The sequence below is a fragment of the Alnus glutinosa genome, chromosome 13 (assembly GCF_958979055.1).
Source record: "Alnus glutinosa chromosome 13, dhAlnGlut1.1, whole genome shotgun sequence".
Taxonomy (NCBI): domain Eukaryota; kingdom Viridiplantae; phylum Streptophyta; class Magnoliopsida; order Fagales; family Betulaceae; genus Alnus; species Alnus glutinosa.
The window spans coordinates 98,230-120,209 of record NC_084898.1 but is presented as its reverse complement, the minus strand read 5'-3'; the positions used below and the strand labels follow the sequence as shown (position 1 = coordinate 120,209).

The following is a 21,980-nucleotide window of genomic DNA, read 5'->3' as shown; positions in this document are numbered from 1 at the left end:
AAGTCTATAAAATTGTTTTGTGTTACCATATTGATGCAGAGCATCTGTCCTAAATCACATATACGGTGATATAGTATTGAACACTTCAATTTCATTTTACATTTGCCCTTCCCCTCTACTTGTTCCTCTTCCCTGTAGTTAAAATTACTGCATTTCTCTGAGGTGCTTGTTTTTCAGGTTTGACTCCTTTTTTCTTGTTCTTTTTTTTTTTTCAGCAGCCGCTACGATCTTTAAGTTGAAATGGATTTGTTTTATAGCTACCAAGCTCGCCATAATGATTTTTTTTTTCAAACCTATTTTTTTTTAATCATTGTTCGTTTCTTTAGCAAGTGCTTTCTTTTCCCTTTCCCTCAGATAAAATCAAATGCAGTGAGGGCTCTTGGGAATCTCTCAAGATTTGTTAAATGTACAAGTTTATCTGGTAGTTTTTACAAGCCAATGGACCATGTGGGCTTATCTCGGAAGAACAATAGCGATGAGGTTTTCACATCAAGCAATGATATGAAAGGTAGCCATGGAAATGCATCAAGCTCATTCCATCCAGCTTCTATAGAAGATTCAAGTTGGCTTGAGAGAATGGTCCAAGCTTTTATCTCATGTGTCACAACTGGGAATGTTAAGGTATCATATCCCCATTGTTACATTTGTGGAACCACCTTTGTAGTTGAACATGATTGAGAAGTATGCATGTGTTTGTTCTTAATATTGAGTCTGTTGGGCACTCTTTTAAGTTTGACTGTCTGTCTAACAGGTCCAGTGGAATGTTTGCCATGCATTGAGCAACCTATTTCTAAACGAGACATTAAGACTGCAAGACATGGATTGGTACGGTACTTATGCGTGCATGGTTGAGATGCTATTTGCTTCCATACGTATTTTCCTGAGTTTTTATTAACAAAATATAGATATGCGCTGATGCTACAATTTTTTTTTTGATAAGTAAATCAATTTCACTATAAGTGCAGATGGGCGAAACCCCAATACACATGAAATATACAAGAGAAACCCCCCATTAAGGATAAAAAGAACAAAAATTCAGAAAGTTAGAAAAGTGTGAGCTATTATACACCCCAATCCATGTATAAAGCGATTTGAATTTGATATTCTTTAGCTCTTCCCCCGAAGTCTCACGATTTTCAGAACATGATATAAAACTGATTTGAATGTGCTGATTTACAAATAATCATAAGCTGATTAAACTGCAATGGTGAATAAGCAAGTGGAAACTTTATCTTGATACTGGCAGATGTTCATATACTTCATCTAGGTGTTTACGGATGGATTTCAGTTTCTGGTTTCCTGTTTCATGCTAATTGTTGAAATTCTTGATAGAGAAGTAAGAAACATACATATACCTATAGATTGTAGTTGAATAAGGGGATTGAAACTTGGGCATGTATAGAGAAGACCATAGTGATTCAAGTGTAATGAGGGTTGTAGTTCCGGTGCTGGGTGTATTTGTGTATGCTAATATTTGTTCCCCAAAATATCATTGGTAGATATTTTGGTAACCAAGCTTATGTTCTCTCTTTGTCCTTTGCCACTTTAAGTCATGGTTGTATTCAGCGGTATTCAATCTTGAGAATTTGTGAGAGAGATAATGACATGCAGAATTGACATTACTCCAGTTTGGCATATAGGGGGAAAACAAAATGTTGCACTTAGTGAAAGATAGTAAAGTACATGAAATACTTAGGCCTTTGGTGGATTTAAGTGGCTTCCTGTGGGTCTCAGTCATGCTACTGCAAAATAATAAATCATGTTCATTTGTTGAGCACATGCCTCTGCTCAGCCCAATATCTTTGCAGGATTTCAGCTAACAAGAGAAGAGGACACGTTTTCCCTCCTATCGCTCTGGTGTAGCCAGCTGGAGAAGTTGAAGGCTGACGTGGACCGAGCCCTTTGTCGTGTTAGTGAAGGGCTCCTTCTATTTGGGCCGGGCTCCAAGCCCAACGGTATTAGACGAAAGAGGAAGAAGGACACGAAGAAGAAAATGGGAAGACTTCTTTGGGTATCGAAAATTGTAAAGCCCAACCCTAGTGTTTCGACTTCTGAGTTGGCAGTGTTTCTAGTGATGGGGTTGACGTCGGAGAAGGTTTCCAGCGATTTAGAGAGGTCTCCGGCAACCTCAGAGACAACCGGTGGGGTGAGCTCTTTGGTGGGTTTTGGGAAACCAGGCGCGGAAGTGATTCTGGAGGTTGGAAAGGGTCCGCTTGAGTCGACGGGTTGCATTCCGGCGGTGTCAGAGATCGTCGATGGGTCGCCTTTCTCCCTTGTAGTCCCTGTTCCGGTAAGCATGGTCTCTCAATCGGAATAGAGTTCTGGGGCAGAGTTACCCTTCCCTGGTTCTGAGGCCAAAACCTTAGTATCGGGCGTTTTGGACGATTTTTCGACAGACACAGAGGGTGCGATGGTTGTCTGGGCTGGATTGGGTCCTTCGGGTTCTTTGGTTGAGTTAGATCCTGCTGCCTCTATCTCTTCGTTGGTGTTTGGCCCATTTATCCACAGCCTTTTTTCTGGTTTGGGGTTAAGGAACAGGCTGGAATTAGTTTCGTTCCCTGAGGCAGAGCCAACTCCTCTTTCCTGTTGTCCTAGTGACAAGGTCAGGGGATTTTCTGGCAAGGGGTCTCCGGAGCTGCTGTTGAAGATGGCTCTAGAGTTTCGTCATCCATTGGGAATTACATGTGATGGCTCTAAAGGTCAGATTTCGACCTTGTATGAGAATCTCATCACTAGTCATGATAAGAAGGTAACAGGTTCTAGTCCGAAATCGGTTAACAAAGGTACGAGGGAACTAAATAGATTACTCTGTTCTGTTAACTATGAGGCACATAGTGGAAGCTCTTCTAGTGGTAGACGAAAAGGGAGGGTGTACAATAGTTTATTATGAAGCCCAAAATCCTTTCTTGGAATGTTAGAGGGTTAAACGAGAGTGTTAAGCGGTTAAGAGTCAGAAATTTATTGAGGCAATGGAAGGCAAATATTATTTGTTTGCAAGAAACTAAATTAGAGATTATTTCTAACAACATAGTGAGAAGTCTTTGGGGTTGTCCCTTTGTTGATTGGTGTTACTTAGCCTCTTATGGTGCCTCTGGTGGTATGTTGATCATGTGGGATAAAAGGATTGTCGAGAAGATAGACATGTTTGTGGGTGAGTATGTTTTTGCCTGCTCTTTTAGAAGTGTTGTTGATGACTTTTCTTGGGCCTTTGCTGGGGTCTACGGTCCTAACATCAACGCCCTCAGAAGTTCTCTTTGGGATGAGTTGGCTGGACTTTCTTCTTGGTGGGAGTTGCCTTGGTGTTTTTTTGGGGCAACTTCAATGTCACTCGCTTTCCTGCTGAAAGATCGAGAGATGTTCGCCTGAATGCCGCCATGATGGAGTTTTCGGACTTTATTTTTGAGTAGGGTCTTATGGATCTTCCACTTACAGGAGGGTCGTTTACGTGGTCCAATAATCAGGAGAATCCCTCTTGGTCTCGCCTTGATGGATTTTTTGTTTCTCCTAAGTGGGAAGCCAAGTTTCTAGGTACTCTGTGTGAACAATTTAGGGATAAAATCTTGTTTCTTATCTTTTCATTTGATCAAATACACTTTAAATAGAGTTACATTTATCAATCTATACGCAATTTACGCCTAGTATTACGCCTGTAATCACGGCATGTCTATCTCCTAGATTTTCCTGTCTTCTACTTTTGACTCTTTACAACTCACGCTTGTCTTTTACTTTTGACTTTACAACTCACGCCAACACTCCCCCTCAAGTTGGAGCATATAGATCTTTCATGCACAACTTGTTAAGTGAGTTGTAAAACTCTTTACTTGATACCGCCTTAGTGAGGATATCTGCTAATTGATCTTCAGACTTCACAAATGGGAAGCAGATTATCTTCTCTTCCAAGTTTTCTTTGATGAAGTGTCGATCCACTTCAATATGCTTTGTACGGTCATGTTGGACTGGATCATGAGATATTGCAATGGCAGATTTATTGTCACAGAAAAGCTCCATTTCTGAAGTAGGAGTAAATCCAAGTTCAGTAAGAAGCCTCCTGATCCACAGTAGTTCACACAATCCCTTCGCCATTCCACGAAATTCGGCCTCAGCACTAGAAAGTGCTACTACTTTTTGTTTCTTGCTTCTCCAAGCGACTAGGTTTCCACCTACAAACATAAAATAACCTGAGGTAGATTTTTTTTTTTTTTTTTGATAAGTAATTGTAATTATGTAAATAAAAAGCGCAGAGGGGCGCAACCCTTATACACGAGAAGTATACAAGAGAACCCCTAAAAAGGACGAACAGAAATTGAATTTAAAAATTCTACAAAAGTAAAAGAACTCGAACTATAATAGGGCGCTATCCAATAAAACAAAGTATTGAGCCACCGCTTCCGTAGCTCCACCATGGGTGTCTCCACATCATCAAACAGTCGAGCGTTCCGTTCCTTCCAAATACACCACAGCATGCACACAGGAGCTAACCGCCAAGCCTTTACAGCATGCCCAACCTCAATCGTCCCCCCCCAACTATTCAGCAGCTCCAACACCGTACGGGGCATAACCCACTCAACCCCGAAAAGTATAAAGACGTAGCTCCAGAGGGCCCGGGCGAATTCACAGTGGAGCAAAAGATGATCAATAGACTCCCCGCTCTTCTGGCATAGACTCCCCGCTCCTGAGGTAGATTTTCTGTCTGAGATACTTCCAGCCCAATCTGCATCTGTATAGCCCTTAATTTTCAAATGGCTATTCCTCGAGAACATTAGTCCCTTTCCTGTTGACCCCTTCAAGTATCTTAGTATCCGGATTACTGCATCCATGTGATCTTCACTAGGATTATGCATAAATTGACTGACTACACTCACGGCATAAGCAATGTCAGGACGAGTATGTGAGAGGTATATTAGTTTCCCAACTAACCTTTGGTATCTTCCTTTGTCCGTTGGAGTTTGGTCTGGATACTCTCCAAGTCGATGATTCTGAACAATTGGAGTATCTGCTGGCTTGCACTCCAACATCCCTACTTCTGATAATACATCCAGTACATATTTCCTTTGGGAAAGGAATATTCCTTCCTTAGACCTTGCGACTTCGATTCCCAGAAAATACTTAAGCCCTCCCAGATTTTTTATTTCAAAATCAGTGGCCAGTTCCTCCTGTAGTCTTAATATCTCTTCTTCATCGTCACCTGTAATAATCATGTCATCCACATAGACTATTAATACCGTTACCTTCTTTCCATTATGCTTTATGAACAGTGTATGATCTGAGTTGCTTTGCTTGAACCCATATTCCCGCATTGCCAAGCTGAATCGCCCAAACCACGCTCGTGGTGATTGTTTTAGGCCATATAGGGCCCGTTGTAGTTTACACACAACTTTGACATCCGTGGAGGCTGTGTATCCCGGGGGAAGGTCCATGTAGACTTCTTCTTCAAGTTTGCCGTGTAAGAATGCATTTTTTACGTCAAATTGATGTAGTGGCCAATCAAGGTTAGCTGCAAGAGATAATAGAATCCTTACAGTGCTGAGCTTCGCTACTGGTGAGAAGGTCTCTTGATAATCAACCCCATACGTTTGTGTATAGCCTTTTGCCACCAATCTTGCTTTATATCTCTCCACTGATCCATCTGCCTTGTGTTTGATGGAAAATACCCATTTGCATCCTACTGTTTTCTTCCCTTCAGGTAGTGGAACGAGAGTCCATGTGTCATTTTTAAGGAGTGCCTCCATTTCTTCCTTTATTGCTTGTGTCCATTTTGGATCAGACAAGGTTTCCTGACCCCTCAACCAGTCGGCTCTATGTGACTATGGATGTCACCTTCTTGGAATATGAAGGGGGAGACGACCCACCTTCCTTGAACTGATCGACGTCACCCTCCGACGACCCACCTGCCGAAAGGACCGGGTTCCACCACACCCAAGGCTGCCTCCCACTGCCGCACACTACCGCTACCAGAACGGCGCTACTGGAGAACACGCCGTCAGCCCACCACCAACTTCCGTCCCTGCGCTCAGCCCAGGGACACTGAGGCTCCGACGTTGCAGCACCGCGCAACCCACGACCCACCGTTGACCGGACCCCGGAAGGATCGGGTTCCTCTGTTCGGTCTTCCAGCCTCACGGGTTCACTCTCCAGGCGTGGGTTTCTTCGGATTTCTTTTTTTTTTTTCACCTGCGCTTCCGGCCGAAGTTTCCAAGAAAAAGAGGAAGAAGAAATCAGAAACGGAAAAAAAAAAAAAGAAGAAGAAGAGGACAAAAAGTGGAAACAGACTTTCCACTTTGTTCCCCAACTTTGTTCCACTTTCCCGGATGTGAAGGGGACCAGTTTTTTTAGTAAAAAAAAAAAAAAACTTAGCTGCTCTTACCTAATCCTGTTCTTTCTGCTATGGCCGACTCTGTCACCGATGATAACCCACCACCAATATCCTCTATCCTTACCAACTTCACCAACCAAATGACCGAAGCCCTATCTAAGGTGCAGACCCCGACCTATTCCACCGAAAACGTTGCTGCCCCGATTGGTATCAAGTTGGACAGTTCCAACTACGGCCTTTGGTCCCAAATTGTCGAGATGTATATCTCCGGCAAAGACAAATTGGGATTTATCAACGGTGACTATCCACCACCGCCGACGACAGACCCATCCTTTCGAAAATGGCAAACCGATAACGCCATTGTCAAAGGATGGCTGATCAACTCTATGGACCCGACGCTCATCGGAAATTTCATCCGATTTCCCACTGCTAAAGCAGTTTGGGACGCGATTGCTACAACATTTTTTGATGGAAGTGATACCTCTCAGGTCTACGACCTCCGGCGACGGGTTACTCGTCTGAAACAAGCCGGCGGCCCCCTTGAGAAGTTCTACACCGATCTGCAAGGTCTATGGCGCGAGATCGACTTCCGGCGGCCGAATCCGATGGAGTGCCCTGCCGACATCCACCACTACGACTCCATGCTCCAGGAGGACCGAGTCTACACCTTCCTCGACGGGATCGACGATCGACTTGACCACATCCGGAGTGATGTGCTCCAAATGCGGCCCTTCCCCTCCATCGAGCAAGCCTACGCCCTGGTCCGTCGGGAGTCTCTCCGGCAAGCTGTCATGAGCCCGGACGAACCTCACACCACCTCTGGTGCGGTTCTGGCCACCAAGGGGCTGCGATTGCAGCCGACCCATAGTGTGGGTTCCGGTCGTGGTGCGACTTCCATCCCAAACCTGAGCAAGCCTCTCGTGACCTCTAGGTCATGCAATTCCGCAAATGTCCCGGATGGGAGAGGAAAGCAACAAGAACTGATCGATAGAATCTATTCTTATATTGCCTAGCTTGCTCTAACCATAAAGGAATTATTAAACATCCAACTACCGAGCTATAAGAAGAGAGCTACTAGCAGCTAGGCTACATTCCCATCTAGCTACTATAGCTAATAGAAAGAGCAGACCTTAGCTTAGTATTGATGGCAGAGAATGCGCAAAGTGACAAATGTGAGAATCAGCAGCAGGAGCAGTAGGAGGGCTTTGAACGAAAGCGAATAGTGCCTCACCTCACTTGCCTGAAAGCAGGAAGCATCATATTTTATTATACGAATACAAGCTGCTTGAGAATCATCTGTTGTCGCAATTGAAAAATGCTCCCACTGTGGAAAGCCTAACCACACGATTGCTACTTGTTTTAAAAAGAATGGGTATCCTGACTGGTGGCATGATTTGCAGGCAAAGAAGAAAAAGATTTTTGGGGGTGCAGAAACAAATACCGGGACTGTGGCTGCCATGGCTGCCATGTCAGCTGAGCCTCATCTGTCTCTAGTACCTCAAGTCAACCCCCTGAATGTGGACCCAGACTCAAATATAGGTAAAATTGGCTCTGGTTTTGCCACCTCCTCCAGTGATGGTAACCGCGATACTTGGCTTCTTGACTCAGCAGGGCTTTCCACAGTGGGAGCATTTAGTCCCATCCGGGACATTTGCGGAATTGCGTGACCTAGAGGTCACGAGAGGCTTGCTCGGGTTTGGGATGGAAGTCGCACCACGACCGGAACCCACACTATGGGTCGGCTGCAATCGCAGCCCCTTGGTGGCCAGAAGCGCACCAGAGGTGGTGTGAGGTTCGTCCGGGCTCATGACAGCTTGCCGGAGAGACTCCCGACGGACCAGGGCGTAGGCTTGCTCGATGGAGGGGAAGGGCCGCATTTGGAGCACATCACTCCGGATGTGGTCAAGTCGATCGTCGATCCCGTCGAGGAAGGTGTAGACTCGGTCCTCCTGGAGCATGGAGTTGTAGTGGTGGATGTCGGCAGGGCACTCCATCGGATTCGGCCGCCGGAAGTCGATCTCGCGCCATAGACCTTGCAGATCGGTGTAGAACTTCTCAAGGGGGCCGCCGGCTTGTTTCAGACGAGTAACCCGTCGCCGGAGGTCGTAGACCTGAGAGGTATCACTTCCATCAAAAAATGTTGTAGCAATCGCGTCCCAAACTGCTTTAGCAGTGGGAAATCGGATGAAATTTCCGATGAGCGTCGGGTCCATAGAGTTGATCAGCCATCCTTTGACAATGGCGTTATCGGTTTGCCATTTTCGAAAGGATGGGTCTGTCGTCGGCGGTGGTGGATAGTCACCGTTGATAAATCCCAATTTGTCTTTGCCGGAGATATACATCTCGACAATTTGGGACCAAAGGCCGTAGTTGGAACTGTCCAACTTGATACCAATCGGGGCAGCAACGTTTTCGGTGGAATAGGTCGGGGTCTGCACCTTAGATAGGGCTTCGGTCATTTGGTTGGTGAAGTTGGTAAGGATAGAGGATATTGGTGGTGGGTTATCATCGGTGACAGAGTCGGCCATAGCAGAAAGAACAGGATTAGGTAAGAGCAGCTAAGTTTTTTTTTTTTTTTACTAAAAAAACTGGTCCCCTTCACATCCGGGAAAGTGGAACAAAGTGGGGAACAAAGTTGGGGAACAAAGTGGAAAGTCTGTTTCCACTTTTTGTCCTCTTCTTCTTCTTTTTTTTTTTTTTCCGTTTCTGATTTCTTCTTCCTCTTTTTCTTGGAAACTCCGGCCGGAAGCGCAGGTGAAAAAAAAAAAAAAATCCGAAGAAACCCATGCCTGGAGAGTGAGGCTGGAAGACCGAATAGAGGAACCCGATCCTTCCGGGGTCCGGTCAACGGTGGGTCGTGGGTTGCGCGGTGCTGCAACGTCGGAGCCTCAGTGTCCCTGGGCTGAGCGCATGGACGGAAGTTGGTGGTGGGCTGACGGCGTGTTCTCCAGTAGCGCCGTTCTGGTAGCGGTAGTGTGCGGCAGTGGGAGGTAGCCTTGGGTGTGGTGGAACCCGGTCCTTTCGGCAAGTGGGTCGTCGGAGGGTGACGTCGATCAGTTCAAGGAAGGTGGGTCGTCTCCCCCTCCCTCATCTCAATCTCCAGCTCTGCCAGCCAGAGAAAAGAAGAAAAAAGGAAAAAAAAAAAAAAAAAAAAAAGGCAAGATCACAACCGCTCTGATACCATGTGAACAATTTAGGGATAAAATCTTGTTTCTTATCTTTTCATTTGATCGAATACACTTTAAATAGAGTTACATTTATCAATCTATACGCAATTTACGCCTAGTATTACGCCTGTAATCACGGCATGTCTATCTCCTAGATTTTCCTGTCTTCTACTTTTGACTTTACAACTCACGCCAACACTCTGCAGAAGAGGCTTCCTAGATTGTGTTCTGATCACTTTCCGATTCTTATTGATTGTGGAGGCATCCACTGGGGTCCCAGACCGTTCAAGTTTGAGAATATGTGGTTGAAGGCTGAAGGGTTTGTGGAAAGGGTGCGACTTTGGTGGACGTCTTACCATTTTCAAGGCTCTCCTAGTTTTATCTTCTTTCAAAAGCTTAAGGCTTTAAAGATTGATCTTAAGAGATGGAATGAACATGAGTTTGGCAATGTGGAGGTTCGCAAAAATATGCTTATAGAGGATTTATGTGCTCTTGATAGATTGGATGAACAACGTGGCTTAGCTCCCGAAGAGAAGATAAGGAAATATGAGGTCATCAGAGATCTGGAGAACTCTATTCTGCAGGAGGAGATTAGTTGGAGACAGAAGTCTAGGGTTCTTTGGCTTAAAGAGGGGGATAAATGCACAAATTTTTTTCATCGAATAGCTAACTCGAACATGAGGTCTAATGCCTCAGCTGCAGTTAAGGGGGTTTTGTTGGATGGATTTAAAATAGGTGACGTAGATTTTTCGCATCTTCTGTTTGCAGATGATACTATGATTTTTTGTAGTGCTCATTCTTCTCAGTTGCGTAATCTGCGGAGTCTCTTCCTCCTGTTTGAAGCAGCTTTAGGTCTGAAGGTTAGGGTGTGGGTTTGCTACTTTGCCGGTTAAGTATCTTGGTCTTCCTTTGGGGGCTTCCTATAAGTCCACTCATATTTGGGACAGGGTTGTTGAGAAGATTGAACATCGTTTGGCTAGTTGAAAAATGATATATCTCTCTAAGGGTGGTAGAGTAACCCTTATTAAGAGTACCCTTGCCAATGACCTACTTACTTTTTGTCTCTGTTCCATCTCCCGAGGAGTGTTGCTGCTCGTTTAGAGAAGCTTCAACGGGATTTTCTTTGGGGTGGATTAGGTGAAGAATCTAAAATTCACTTGGTGAGGTGGTCGAAAGTCTGTTCCCCAATTTTTTTTTTGATAAGTAAGTAGTGAATTTTATAAAAAGCGTAAAGGCGCCCCTAAGCATACATGAAGTATACAAAAGGACACCAAAACAGGAAGGAGAGGGGAAGGGGAAAAAACACCCGAAAAACCCAAACAGAAGGAAACCCAAAAAACCCCTACAAAACCAGCTCACAAAACCCCAAGACTAATACATCACATTAGGCATTTGTTGTTGTTGTTCAACCATGCTTTGTTAGGTAAATGGTTGTAGCGGTATGGGATAGAGAGAGAAGCTTGGTGTAGAGTTGCAGTGGATGCCAAGTTTGATAGTTTGTGGGGTGGGTGGTGTTCTTGCGAGCCGGTTGGTGCTCATGGGGTGGGGCTGTGGAAGAATGTCAGGAAAAGGTGGGGGATTTTCTCTGGTCTCTCTAGATTGGAGGTAGGGGATGGGGCTAGGACAAAATTTTTGCATGATCTGTGGTGCGGGGATAGGGTGTTGAAGGAAGCATTTCCTATTCTTTTTGGTATAGCTCGGATGAAGGAAGCTTCCGTTGCGGATAATATGGAGGTTTTGGGCGGCTCTATACAGTGGAATGTGAGCTTTGTTAGAGAGGCTCACGACTGGGAAGTGGGTGTCTTTGCATCCTTCTTTCATGTGTTGCATTTAGCTAGGGTGAGTAGAGATCGTGCTGATAGGCTTAGGTGGGTCCCTTCCAAGAAAGGGGTGTTCAAGGTTAAGTCCTATTTCAGCTCCTTGGCCGGCTGTGAGGGCAGTCATTTCCCTTGGAAGAGTGTGTGGAGGACCCAGGCTTCGAGGGCGGCGTTATTCGCGTGGTCGGAAGCCCTTGGAAAGATTCTTACAGCGGATAATCTCAAGAAGCGAAAGATCATCATTGTGGATAGATGCTACATGTGCAAAAGAGACGAGGAAACTGTAGACCATTTTCTTCTTCATTGTGATGTGACTACTACTTTGTGGAATCATGTCTTTTCTAGGTTTGGTATGTCTTGGATTATGCCTAGGAGAGTTGTCGATTTATTCACATGTTGGTGGAAGGCGGGTAGGTCAAGGAGTGCTGCAGTTTGGAAGATCGTGCCTATTTGCATTCTTTGGTGTGTTTGGAAGGAGAGAAATTTTAGGTGTTTTGAAGACTTGGAGAATTTCATGGAGAATTTTGTTGCTTCGTTTTTTCATACGTTGTATCTTTGGACGGAGGCTTTTTTGTCTCCCGTGTGTATTAGCTTTTCTGATTTTCTTGTTCGTTTTTCTTTGCCTTATGCGTTTCCTTTTGTATACTTCCAGTGTACTTAGAGGGGCGCGTTATGCTTTTATAAAATTTCGTTTACTTATAAAAAAAAATAATGTGAACAAATAGTAAGTCTAATATATATTTTATATAACTAAGTAACTATAATATAAGTATAATATATAACTATTGTTAGCCATGTGTGATGTGATATATATATTGTTATATACTAACTTTTAATAACTTAATATGATAATTTAACATACTAATTAAATATTGTTATCAAAGTATTATAATTAATATGCAATACTAAAAATATTATACTATATTTACTAATATATATGTAAGATATGAACGAGCTAACGAGTTGGACTAACAAGCCGGGCGAGCAATCTGGTCGAGCTTTAAACGAGTTGAGCTCACTAGCCCCTATCGAGTTTTGTCGAGCGAGTCGGGTATATATCACTTACTAATTGAGCGGGTTTCTACAGTAACGATCGAGTTTCTACAACATTGAGCTCGAGTTCGGATCAGGCTAAACCGAGCGGGTTGTCGAACGGACTGGTTTATTTACATCCCTATCAGCTTCTGTTGAAAATGTCTTATTGTACATTTGTAATATAATGTAATTATGTATTCTCGCTTTTTTGGCAGGGCTCCATCTGTTTTTAGTATTCTTCTACTATTATTGCGTGATTCTTCCAACTTTAAGATCAGGATACATGCTTCTGCTGCTTTGGCTGTGCCAGCATCAATACATGGTGAGTAGTAGGCTGGATCCTTTTTTGCATTGTCATGATTACAATGTAATTTTGGTTTTCATAGTAAATCCATGGCATAAGATATCTTTCTGTCTTTCTATTTTTTTTTAAAATAAAAATAAAAATAAATTAGGGTTCTTGAGCACAGGATTACTCAACTCTCTTTCTCCTTTTCTTTTCTCTCTCCTCAGCACTTGTTGATAGTTTCCTTCTTCTGTGCTTGCTCTCTGATGTTTGAGTGGGTGTAGTTTTTGGGGTGGGCTGCATGCGATGGGGTTCTTAAACTGGTTTTTTGTTGAAGCCAAAAATTTTGAGTTCTCTGTCGCCTGGGGTGGGGGGGGGACGTCCATGGTGGAGGTGTTGGTTCGTAAGGCAAAGGCGACCGGGTTCTTCAATTCGTCAAGGGATGGAAACAAAGCTCCCATAGCCCAGAGATGTTCCAATAGGTCTGGTTAATATTTGGCGGTGGAGGTGTATAGGGGTTGCAGTCGTAGAAGTTCCATTTCGTGCGGAGGGCCGAGAAAGGAGGGGTTGGAAAAGTTTTGCTGCGGAACTGGGAAAGGTGGTGGATTTCTTTTCACGGCGAGGGGAGCAGGGACATGTCTTCTCGTCAGTCCAATGATGGTTCGCAGGCAACTGGCATGGGCTGATTGTCATTGGTTTCTATGGGTAAGGCGCTAATGATGGGTGGTGGCGGGACATATGCAGAGGTGTTAGGTAGTGCGGAGCATTTGTTTAGAGTTGTTCTCCAACGCTGACAATGATGTTGAAGCGAGCTCCTCGTACCTTGCGTCGTAGGGAGGGCCGCGCTAGCTCTATTATTTCTGTACCTCAAGCTCAGAAGGTTGTTGCTCATGGTGATGCTGCAGACTTGTCTTTTCCATGTTTTCGCGCTACAATAGGTAACAAGGGGGTGACGAGGCAAGTGTTAGTGGGAACCTTCGAAATTTGAGAAGTCAACTTAAGGCTTTAAAAGGGGAAGTGGATTGAGCTGTTGTGTTAGTAGATGAGGGATTTCGTTCTATTGGGTTGGGAGAGTTAAATTTGGTGAAGCAGGCCGTTTCTGTTTTGGCGAAGCCTATAGCGAAGGCCCAACCTGTATCTTTTTCCCCTATTCAAAGCCCTACTCCAAAAGACAACCCAATGAACCCAAATTTCGGATAAAATAGAAGAGGGCCCTCTTACACAATCTATGAAATGCGCTTTTCATGTAAAGCCCACTTTTAAGTGGGTAATGAGATCACGTGTTGGGGAGGCACTTGCTTCTTTGGCTTTAGACCCGGTTGTGGAAGCTGGTCGAAATAGCTCGGATATGGGTCTCGTAGCTTCATGCTCCGTCTAGCTTAGTGGTTCTCTGGTGGACCCACCAGTTCTTGTCGGCTTCAATGCTGGATCGCGAGTTGAGCAAACTCCTCCAAGGGTTGCAATCGATGCGTCTTTGCCAACAGAAAACCCTCTGTCCAAAGTGGAGTCTCTAGCGGTTCGTTTGCAGCATCTGGCTCTTCCACCTGGTTAGTCTTTGTCGTTGTTGAGATTGGGTTTGTGATGTTAATGTCACTCAGCCTTGCCTGGATGTGGAAGTGTTCTCTGAAGAGGCTTCAGGAACCCTTTTCGTTGAGCTGCTGTCCCGCAACTGCTAAGAAGGAGAATGCAAGGACAACGTCTTCAGCATGGGTTTCACAGACTATGAAGGAAATCCGACATTTTGTGAGGCCAACCCGTGTTAGTCCGTACCTCTTTTAACGAGCGTCCTAGTTCGAATTTATCTTTATTTTTAGGTTTTATTCTTTTGTTGTTTATTACTTTTTCCTGGGTATTACACAGCTTCCAGAGCTCTCTGGATGTATCTTGCTTATGTTAGATAGGGGGGTTGCGGAGAAGATTGAAGAGTTTGTGGGGGAGTTTTCTGGTGCTTGCTCCTTTAGAAACATCATATATGGTTTCTCTTGAGCTTTTGCTGGTGTTTATGGGCATAATTTGTATTGTGATAAAAGGTATTCATGGGAGGAGCTGGCAGGCATGCTTAGTTGGTGGAACTTGCTGTGGTGCATTGGGGGAGATTTCAATGTCACCTGTTTTCCTAGTGAAATATTGGGTGATGCTCGTTTTTGTCCTGCCATGGTGGGGTTCTTTGATTTTGAGTTGGGCCTTATGGACATTCCCCTTGTTGGAGGGAATTTTACATGGTCAAACAATCGGGATCTGCTTTCTTGGTCAAGAATTGACAGGTTTTCTCTCTCTTTGGATTGGGATGCCAAGTTTCCTGATTTGTCTCAAAGAAGATTACCTAGACTTTGCTCAGACCGTTTTCCCATTCTCCTTGATTGTGGCAGAAGATACTTTAAGTTTAAGTTTGAGAACATATGGTTAAAGGCAGAAGGGTTTGTGGACAAGGTGAGACAATGGTTGACTTCTTGTCATTTTCAAGGTTCCCTGAGCTTCATTTTGGCTCGTAAACTCAAGGCATTGAAAGTGGATTTAAGAGTCTAGAATGAACAGGTGTTTGGTAATGTGGAGACTCATAAAAAAATTCCTTTGGATGAATTGTGGGTTCTTGATGGTTTGGAGGAGAGAGCTTTATGTGATGAAGAGAAGGTAAGGAAAAACAAAGTCATTAGTGATCTAGAGAGGGCTATCTTGTTGGAGGCAAAAGTCGAGGACGCTTTGGTTAAAGAGGGGGACAAATGCAGTAAGTTTTTCCATCAAGTGGCCAACTCGAATAGGAGAAACAACTCTATTGAGTTGCTGTTGGTATATGGCTCAGTATCTTCCGACCAAATTGAAATTAGGGATCGCATTGTTCATTTCTATGATGGTTTGTTTTCTAAATAGTTTAATTGGGGGCCCAAGTTGGATGGCCTTGCTTTTGATGCCATTGATGAGGAGAAGGCTCTTGGGTAGAGAGACCATTTGAGGAAGGTGAGATCCTTGAGGTGGTCAAAGGTATGAACAGTGATAAGGCACTAGACCTTGATAGCTTTACTATAGCATTCTTCCAAGTTTACTGGGATGTGATCAAAGCAGATGTTATGGGAGTGTTCCATGATTTTCATGCTAGAAGGAAGTTTGAAAAAAGTCTTAATGGCACTTTCATTGCCCTCATTCCAAAAAAATCCTGGGCCATGTTAAGGACTTTCATTCTATTAGTCTTGTGAGTGGAGTGTACAAGATTGCTGTCAAAATCCTAGCCGATAGGCTGAGACGAGTTGTGGAGAGGATTATTTCGAAGCCCCAAAACGCGTTTGTTGGAGGTAGGCAAATCATTGACTCAGTGCTATAGCAAATGAATGTCTAGATAGCAGGATCAAATATGGTGACCTGGGGATGGTTTGCAGATTGGGCATTGAGAAGCCCTACAATCATGTCAATTGGGAGTTTTATTTGTTGAGGAGGTGTGGTTTTGAGTTCTTGGATAGCGCATTGTATTTCTTCGATGCGTTTTCCTGTTTGGTGAACGGTAATCCTTCCAGTTTCTTCAGTAGCTCTCGAGGTCTGAGACAGGGAGATCCTTTGTCTCCGTTTCTGTTTGTCATCGTCATGGAAGCTTTAAGTAGAATGCTTTTTGCCTCTGTCTAGGAACTTTAGTGAGTTTGTATTAGCTTTGCACCGTACTCATCTAGAGAGTTTGTATTGATATTTATAAGGTTTTACAAGTGTAGTTTAACTACAATAGAACTCAAGAAAGCTATACATCAAAAGACTCCTAACTGTGATAGTATTCAAACTTATCACTTGTTTGATTCTAATCTCTTTTCACTTGCTTGTTTGATTCTAATATCTTATCTCTTGACTCTCGTATAGGATTAGAATTGGTTTGGATTTGTGTTGTTTTGGATAACACGTGATATGCTTTAACATAGACCCTGCTTTTGATGCCCTTGTATTGTTCAATTTGACATTTCCCGTCCTGTTTTCTTGAATGAGAAGGTAACTTAGTCTCCCCCCCCCCCCCCCCCCCCCCCCTCTCTTTATTTAATGCAGATTACGGGAAATCCTTCCCAGATGTCATCCAAGGTCTGGAGCATATAATAGAGAATCTAGGTTCAGACCAGATTTCAGCACCATCAAGTTTCAAATATAGGGTTGCGCTTGAGAAGCAGGTCACGCTCTCTTGTATCTTTTGCATTTGAGCAATTCTATATTAGTACTAGTTTTACAGTTCATATCAACAATTCCCGAGTCCATTTGAAAAGGCAGAAAAAAAAATGATGAGTCATAATTTCACTTGAATTGACATGTGAATTTTTGAAAATTCTAATAAGATCTAAATGAATAATGCTAAAAACTACATTTTTATCTTACAATTATTTCACAATACCAATGAGATTTAGCTCAAATGGTACTTCCTCCCTTTGTAGCAAGGTGGAGGGTGTGGTTGTGGGTTCATGTCTCACCAAGTGCCTGAAACTTAGCAATAAAAATAAAAATTATTCTACAATGCTGACGTGACAATCTCAATCAATCCTTAGATCAATCATTATAAAAAATAAAAAATATAAAAAGTCTAAGGGTTGGTTGGGGCTGGAAGATAGTTGTGGTATAAAAATGCGATTTCTAACATTACTCTGAATTATTATATTCCACCCTTGAGCTTAGATTTCTATTGAATCATGGAAAACTGTTATGTTTTGAGTAAGCTTTTTTCCTTTACTCTGTGTGTTATTTAATTTATTCGTTTTTCCACATACAGTTAACCTCAACCATGTTGCATGTTCTTAGCCTTGCTTCAAGCACTGATCAGGAACCTCTGAAAGATTTTCTTGTGAAAGTAAGTATTTCAAAGATGTTGGGGTTCCTTGTTACACATAACATTTTCCTTGCTTAAAAAACGGGTTTTCTATACTGCAATGCATTTGTACTGTTGGCTGTGTGTGTTGATTGGTTTCACAACTATGATTTGGCTGACAGCTGTATTAGACATGCTTCAAACGTTAATGCTTTACACATTGGACATTTGTTTGCACTTTTCATACTTGTCTATAATGTTCCAATGGAAGTCTGTAACTTTGGACACTTGGCTGACCTATACACAATGAAGACATAGCAGAGCACGGAGAAGTTTCTTTAACTGTGTTTGATTGGAGGGGAAAGGAAGGGAGGAGAGATAGGAGTTTTCCTTTGTTCGGTTGGGTAGAAAGAGGGAAGGAAAGGAAGGTGGAGGGATCCTCTTCCCCCTGCCCCACCATTTTGTTTCCTCCCAATTTGGGAGGCAATGGAAGAAACAAAAGTGAGAAAGACTATATTGCAAGGTTGAACTGTTCTGATGCCACAAAACAATCTCCCCTCTAAATAATTTAACACCTAGAGGGAAGATAGCATTCCTTTCCCTTCCCTCTACTTCACCCCACTTCCTTTCCCTTTCCCCTCCCTCGTACAACCAAAGATAAAGTGAAATTCAAATGCGAGTAGTCTCATATTAGATCTATTAAAAAGTTGGTTCTTTTAAAGATTTGATGAAGTAATATGTAGTTATGGTACTGTTTGTGGAGAAAAAGTGGTGTGCGCGTTCAAGTTATGGTACTCTAAACAATGGTTTCTCGTGTCAAAGAGTTGGACAATGAAATGAATTGTGTGTCTACATTGAATTTCACTAGAGTTATGTCAAATTATCACAACTTTAGCTCTTACTGAAGAGTTGACTAAATAACATATGTTGATGTTTGTGCATGCCATGCATATATGTAGCATTTTGAAAGTGCTATGCCCATGCTCTGTTTTCAAGAATTTACCTTGTTCGCACGCCTGATTTTGGTTGCTCTTATGTTGTGTGTCTCTAGCATGTAGTAATATAATCTTTTCAGTATCTCTCTGCCTTTTAAGTTTTAAGGGCATTGCTTTTAACTGATTATTCTTTTATATTCCCATAGTTTCTCAGTGCATGACAAATTTTTCTCATTTTGGCTTTTTAACTGTGTTCCACATAGAAAGCCTCATTTCTTGAGGAGTGGTTGAAGATGCTATGCTCATCATTAGGGGAGACGAGTACGTGTTCTGAACTTGAAAATGTGTCTCTTCGGGACCAAAAGAAGGAGATGATATCCAAAGCAATACAATCGCTTGTTGAAGTATACAAAGGCAGGAAGTATCATTCAATTGTCCAGAAACTAGAGAAGTTGGACAGCAGCATATAGTGAATTTGTGGATTTTCCTTGTCATTTGGTTGGTTCCTGTCGCACTGCAGTTCCCAGCCCCATGATTTAGCACCTTACAGATTCTTGCAGTAAATGAAGAAAACTGATCCTTTTCAAGATCCTCATAATGCAGTAGTGAGGGGTTAGGATCGGGTGCGTCCAGGCATCAGCTGGTATACTCGGGACTCTGATGGTCGACCGGGCCCTTGGCTAGGGTACTAATTTGGAGGGACCTGAATGCAAATTAGATGGCAGGTGTTCTCGTGTCTAAATTATAAGGGAAAATTCATTTTATCCTTACTGTGGTGGGGCCGTAAAATACGAAACCTCCCTATAGTTTAATTTGTAAGATACAACCTCTTTGTTATTAGATTCAGAGTGTAAAGTTAATATGTTTAGTCTACAATCGATCACAGTGTCACGTCATTAATTAAATGTATATCACCCATGTTATGATCCTATATAGTTAAATGATCACGATGAATATCCGTTAAAGGGGAAGATTAAGGGGGAGTATGATCCTATATAGTTACATAATCACGATGAATATCCGTTAGTAGAAATTATTTCTTGTACTCCAGTTTTTTATTTTGTTTATTTTTTTTATAAATGGGTAAGTGACTTGACATTTTTTGATTAGTCATTTAAAAATACTGATAAACTCCAAATTCTTTGATGCACGGTATGTATTTTTAATCCAACTGCCTGATAGTTTGTCAACGCAGTGATCGCCATCAGGATATACAATTCCTAAAAGGGTTAACTGGTAAAAGGTATTTCCAAAAAAAAGAAAAAAAGAACTGGTAGACGGTATCCTAGGAGGCTCTCCCTTGAAGTTTATCTTTATTCATATGTTTAGATATTTAGTGTTACATGCTACATCTCCATCATACCCATTTTATTGGATTGATGTGGCACTGTACATCTATCTTTGGATTAATCTTTGTTAATTAAGGGTCGATGGTAGTGTCACATCAACCCAGTAAGATAGGAGTGAAATGTGGGCATAGTATGTAGCATTATTCTCAGATATTTGATACATCTAAAATTTTTCCTCCTACCATTTTGTGAAAATTAAGTCCCACATTAGGTGAATAGATTATGAAAGCGTGTATGTGTCGAGTCCCATATTGCAGTAGGTGAAACTAATATATGAGTATAGTGTAAATGTGGCTAATCATTTTTTGTGTCAAGCCCCATGTGGCGCTAAGACGCTATAGTTTGATTGGGTCCGGATGAGAACACTAGGGATTTGAATGAAAGAAATTGTGGTATTCTAGATTGTGAAAGTGAAGTTCATTGAGTGGGTGAATTATGAATACGTGTGTCAAATCTTTGTATCTGATTATGATAAATCGCAATCCGCATCTACATATACGGTTAGTAGTTTTTGCTAACTACATCTGCATGCGGTTAGCAGTTAGTTACGATTAATAACTACCTGTTTGTACAGTCGTAATTGCATATGTTTTTTTTTTTTTTTTTTTTTTTTTTTTTTTTTTTATTTATGAATAAGTAGAACTTATATAACTCAACAAAATTCAAAAGTACAAATAGAGCCTTCCAGAACGCATGGAACTCAAGCGTGTACTTCTTACATGCTTTTTTAATAATATTAATAAAAAAAAAAAGTGTTTTTCACATGTTTAAAGGACACATGTCACTCTTATATGTAGATTGTATGAAATTTCCTACAAACCAATTTGTAGGAAATTTCTATCAATGTCAAAATTAAGTCTCAAATAAAATGGGTGAATTGGAAAAAAAGAAATTATTTATTAAGGCCTACATTAATTGTATACTAGATAAAACTAACTATCTGAAACAGAAAATTCTTGAGATGGTCACATGCTTGAAGGGATTTTGCCTGCAAGGTACTTGGGTGTACCTCTCATCACAAAACAGCTTTCCTCTGTGGATTATGAGAGCTTGGTGGCTAAGATTACTGCCCGAATAGATTCATGGCTAGTTCAGAAACTTTCTTTTGCTGGAAGGCTTAAGCTTTTGTCCTCTGTCTTAATCAGTTTGCAAGTCTTTTGGGCAAAGGTCTTCATCCTCCCTACGTAGGTTATCAAGCTAATTGAGCAAAAACTTAATAGGTTTCTTTGGGGTGGTACTGATGCTAAAGCTCACTAGCTTGAAGGTGGCTTGGGATAAACTTTGTTTTCCTAAGAAAGAAGGTGGTCTTATGATCAAAAAGCTTGAGGTTTGGAACCAAGCTTCTTTGCTTAATCATATTTGGATCCTTTTTACCAAAGCAGGTTCTCTTTGGGTTGCTTAGACTGAAACTAATTGGCTTAGGGGCAGGAGCTTGTGGACAGTTTCTATTCCTACCTCATGCTCTTGGAGCTAGAAGAAATTATTGAAGATCCGTGAGCTTGTCAAGAGCTTAATTCGATTCAAATTTGGAGATGGTGAGAAGATCCTTCTTTGGTTGGACACTTGGCATCCTGCAAGGTGCCTTTTGGACAAATTTGGTTATCAGGTCGTCTATGATTCTGGTTTTTCCATTAATGCTAAACTGTCAAATATAATTAGTGAAAAATTAAAATGACTTCTAATATAAACAAGTGTGTGCAAAGATGTGTGTAACAAAATATCAAAACGCGGAATTAAAGGAGACAAATATTTTGTTAACAAAGTGAAAACTCAGTCAAGAGAAAAACCACTTCGGGGCAGCCAAATCTAGGATATCTACTATTCAGAAGACAATACTAGTTACAAAGTAGTAGCACTCACATACCCCTGATGCAGTGGTCGTACCTTGAACTCTAACGTGTAATTCAACACGAACGCCTCCCAACTAGGTCTCCTACCTGAAGGGGTCTTTAATGAAATATTTTACCTTAGGCCAATCTCTAAGATAGATTTCTGATCAGCGCAGCAACATCACACACATCAACGGCTTAAGAGAGACTAACTCAGCACAATAAATCTACAATATAACTCTCTAAGCACTAAGGAATTTAATACCGAATTCTTGTAGTTCTCAAGCCTATGGACCTCTATTTATAGGCTGCAGGTTTAAATGAGCATCTGGCTTGATAGACCTAGGCACCATCCGGACGGTAGACATAAGGCATCTGGACGGACAACTGTGCAATCGGCTTTCCAAAATTTCGTTGAAATTCTTTCCTGATTTGAGCTGCGTCTGGACAGTGTTGCCTTATCGTCCGAACAGTCGCACTTCAGCTG

The 21,980-nt window shown here is 42.2% G+C and overlaps 1 protein-coding gene across 2 annotated transcripts in view; it reads left to right on the top strand.

The window, feature by feature from the left end:
- The window catches only part of LOC133854051 (uncharacterized), a 39,196-nt gene extending 19,952 nt beyond the window's left edge, over window positions 1-19,244 (top strand). Inside the window, exons 22-27 of one of the 2 annotated variants that reach the window (XM_062290079.1) lie at window positions 355-621; window positions 752-825; window positions 12,548-12,654; window positions 16,636-16,754; window positions 17,345-17,422; window positions 18,579-19,244. In XM_062290079.1, the coding sequence (XP_062146063.1) occupies window positions 355-621; window positions 752-825; window positions 12,548-12,654; window positions 16,636-16,754; window positions 17,345-17,422; window positions 18,579-18,785 (852 nt within the window). In that variant the 3' untranslated portion in view covers window positions 18,786-19,244. The remainder of the gene's footprint in view (window positions 1-354; window positions 622-751; window positions 826-12,547; window positions 12,655-16,635; window positions 16,755-17,344; window positions 17,423-18,578) is intronic. The other variant, XM_062290080.1, reaches the window with a different exon arrangement.
- Window positions 19,245-21,980: the final 2,736 nt, after the last annotated feature.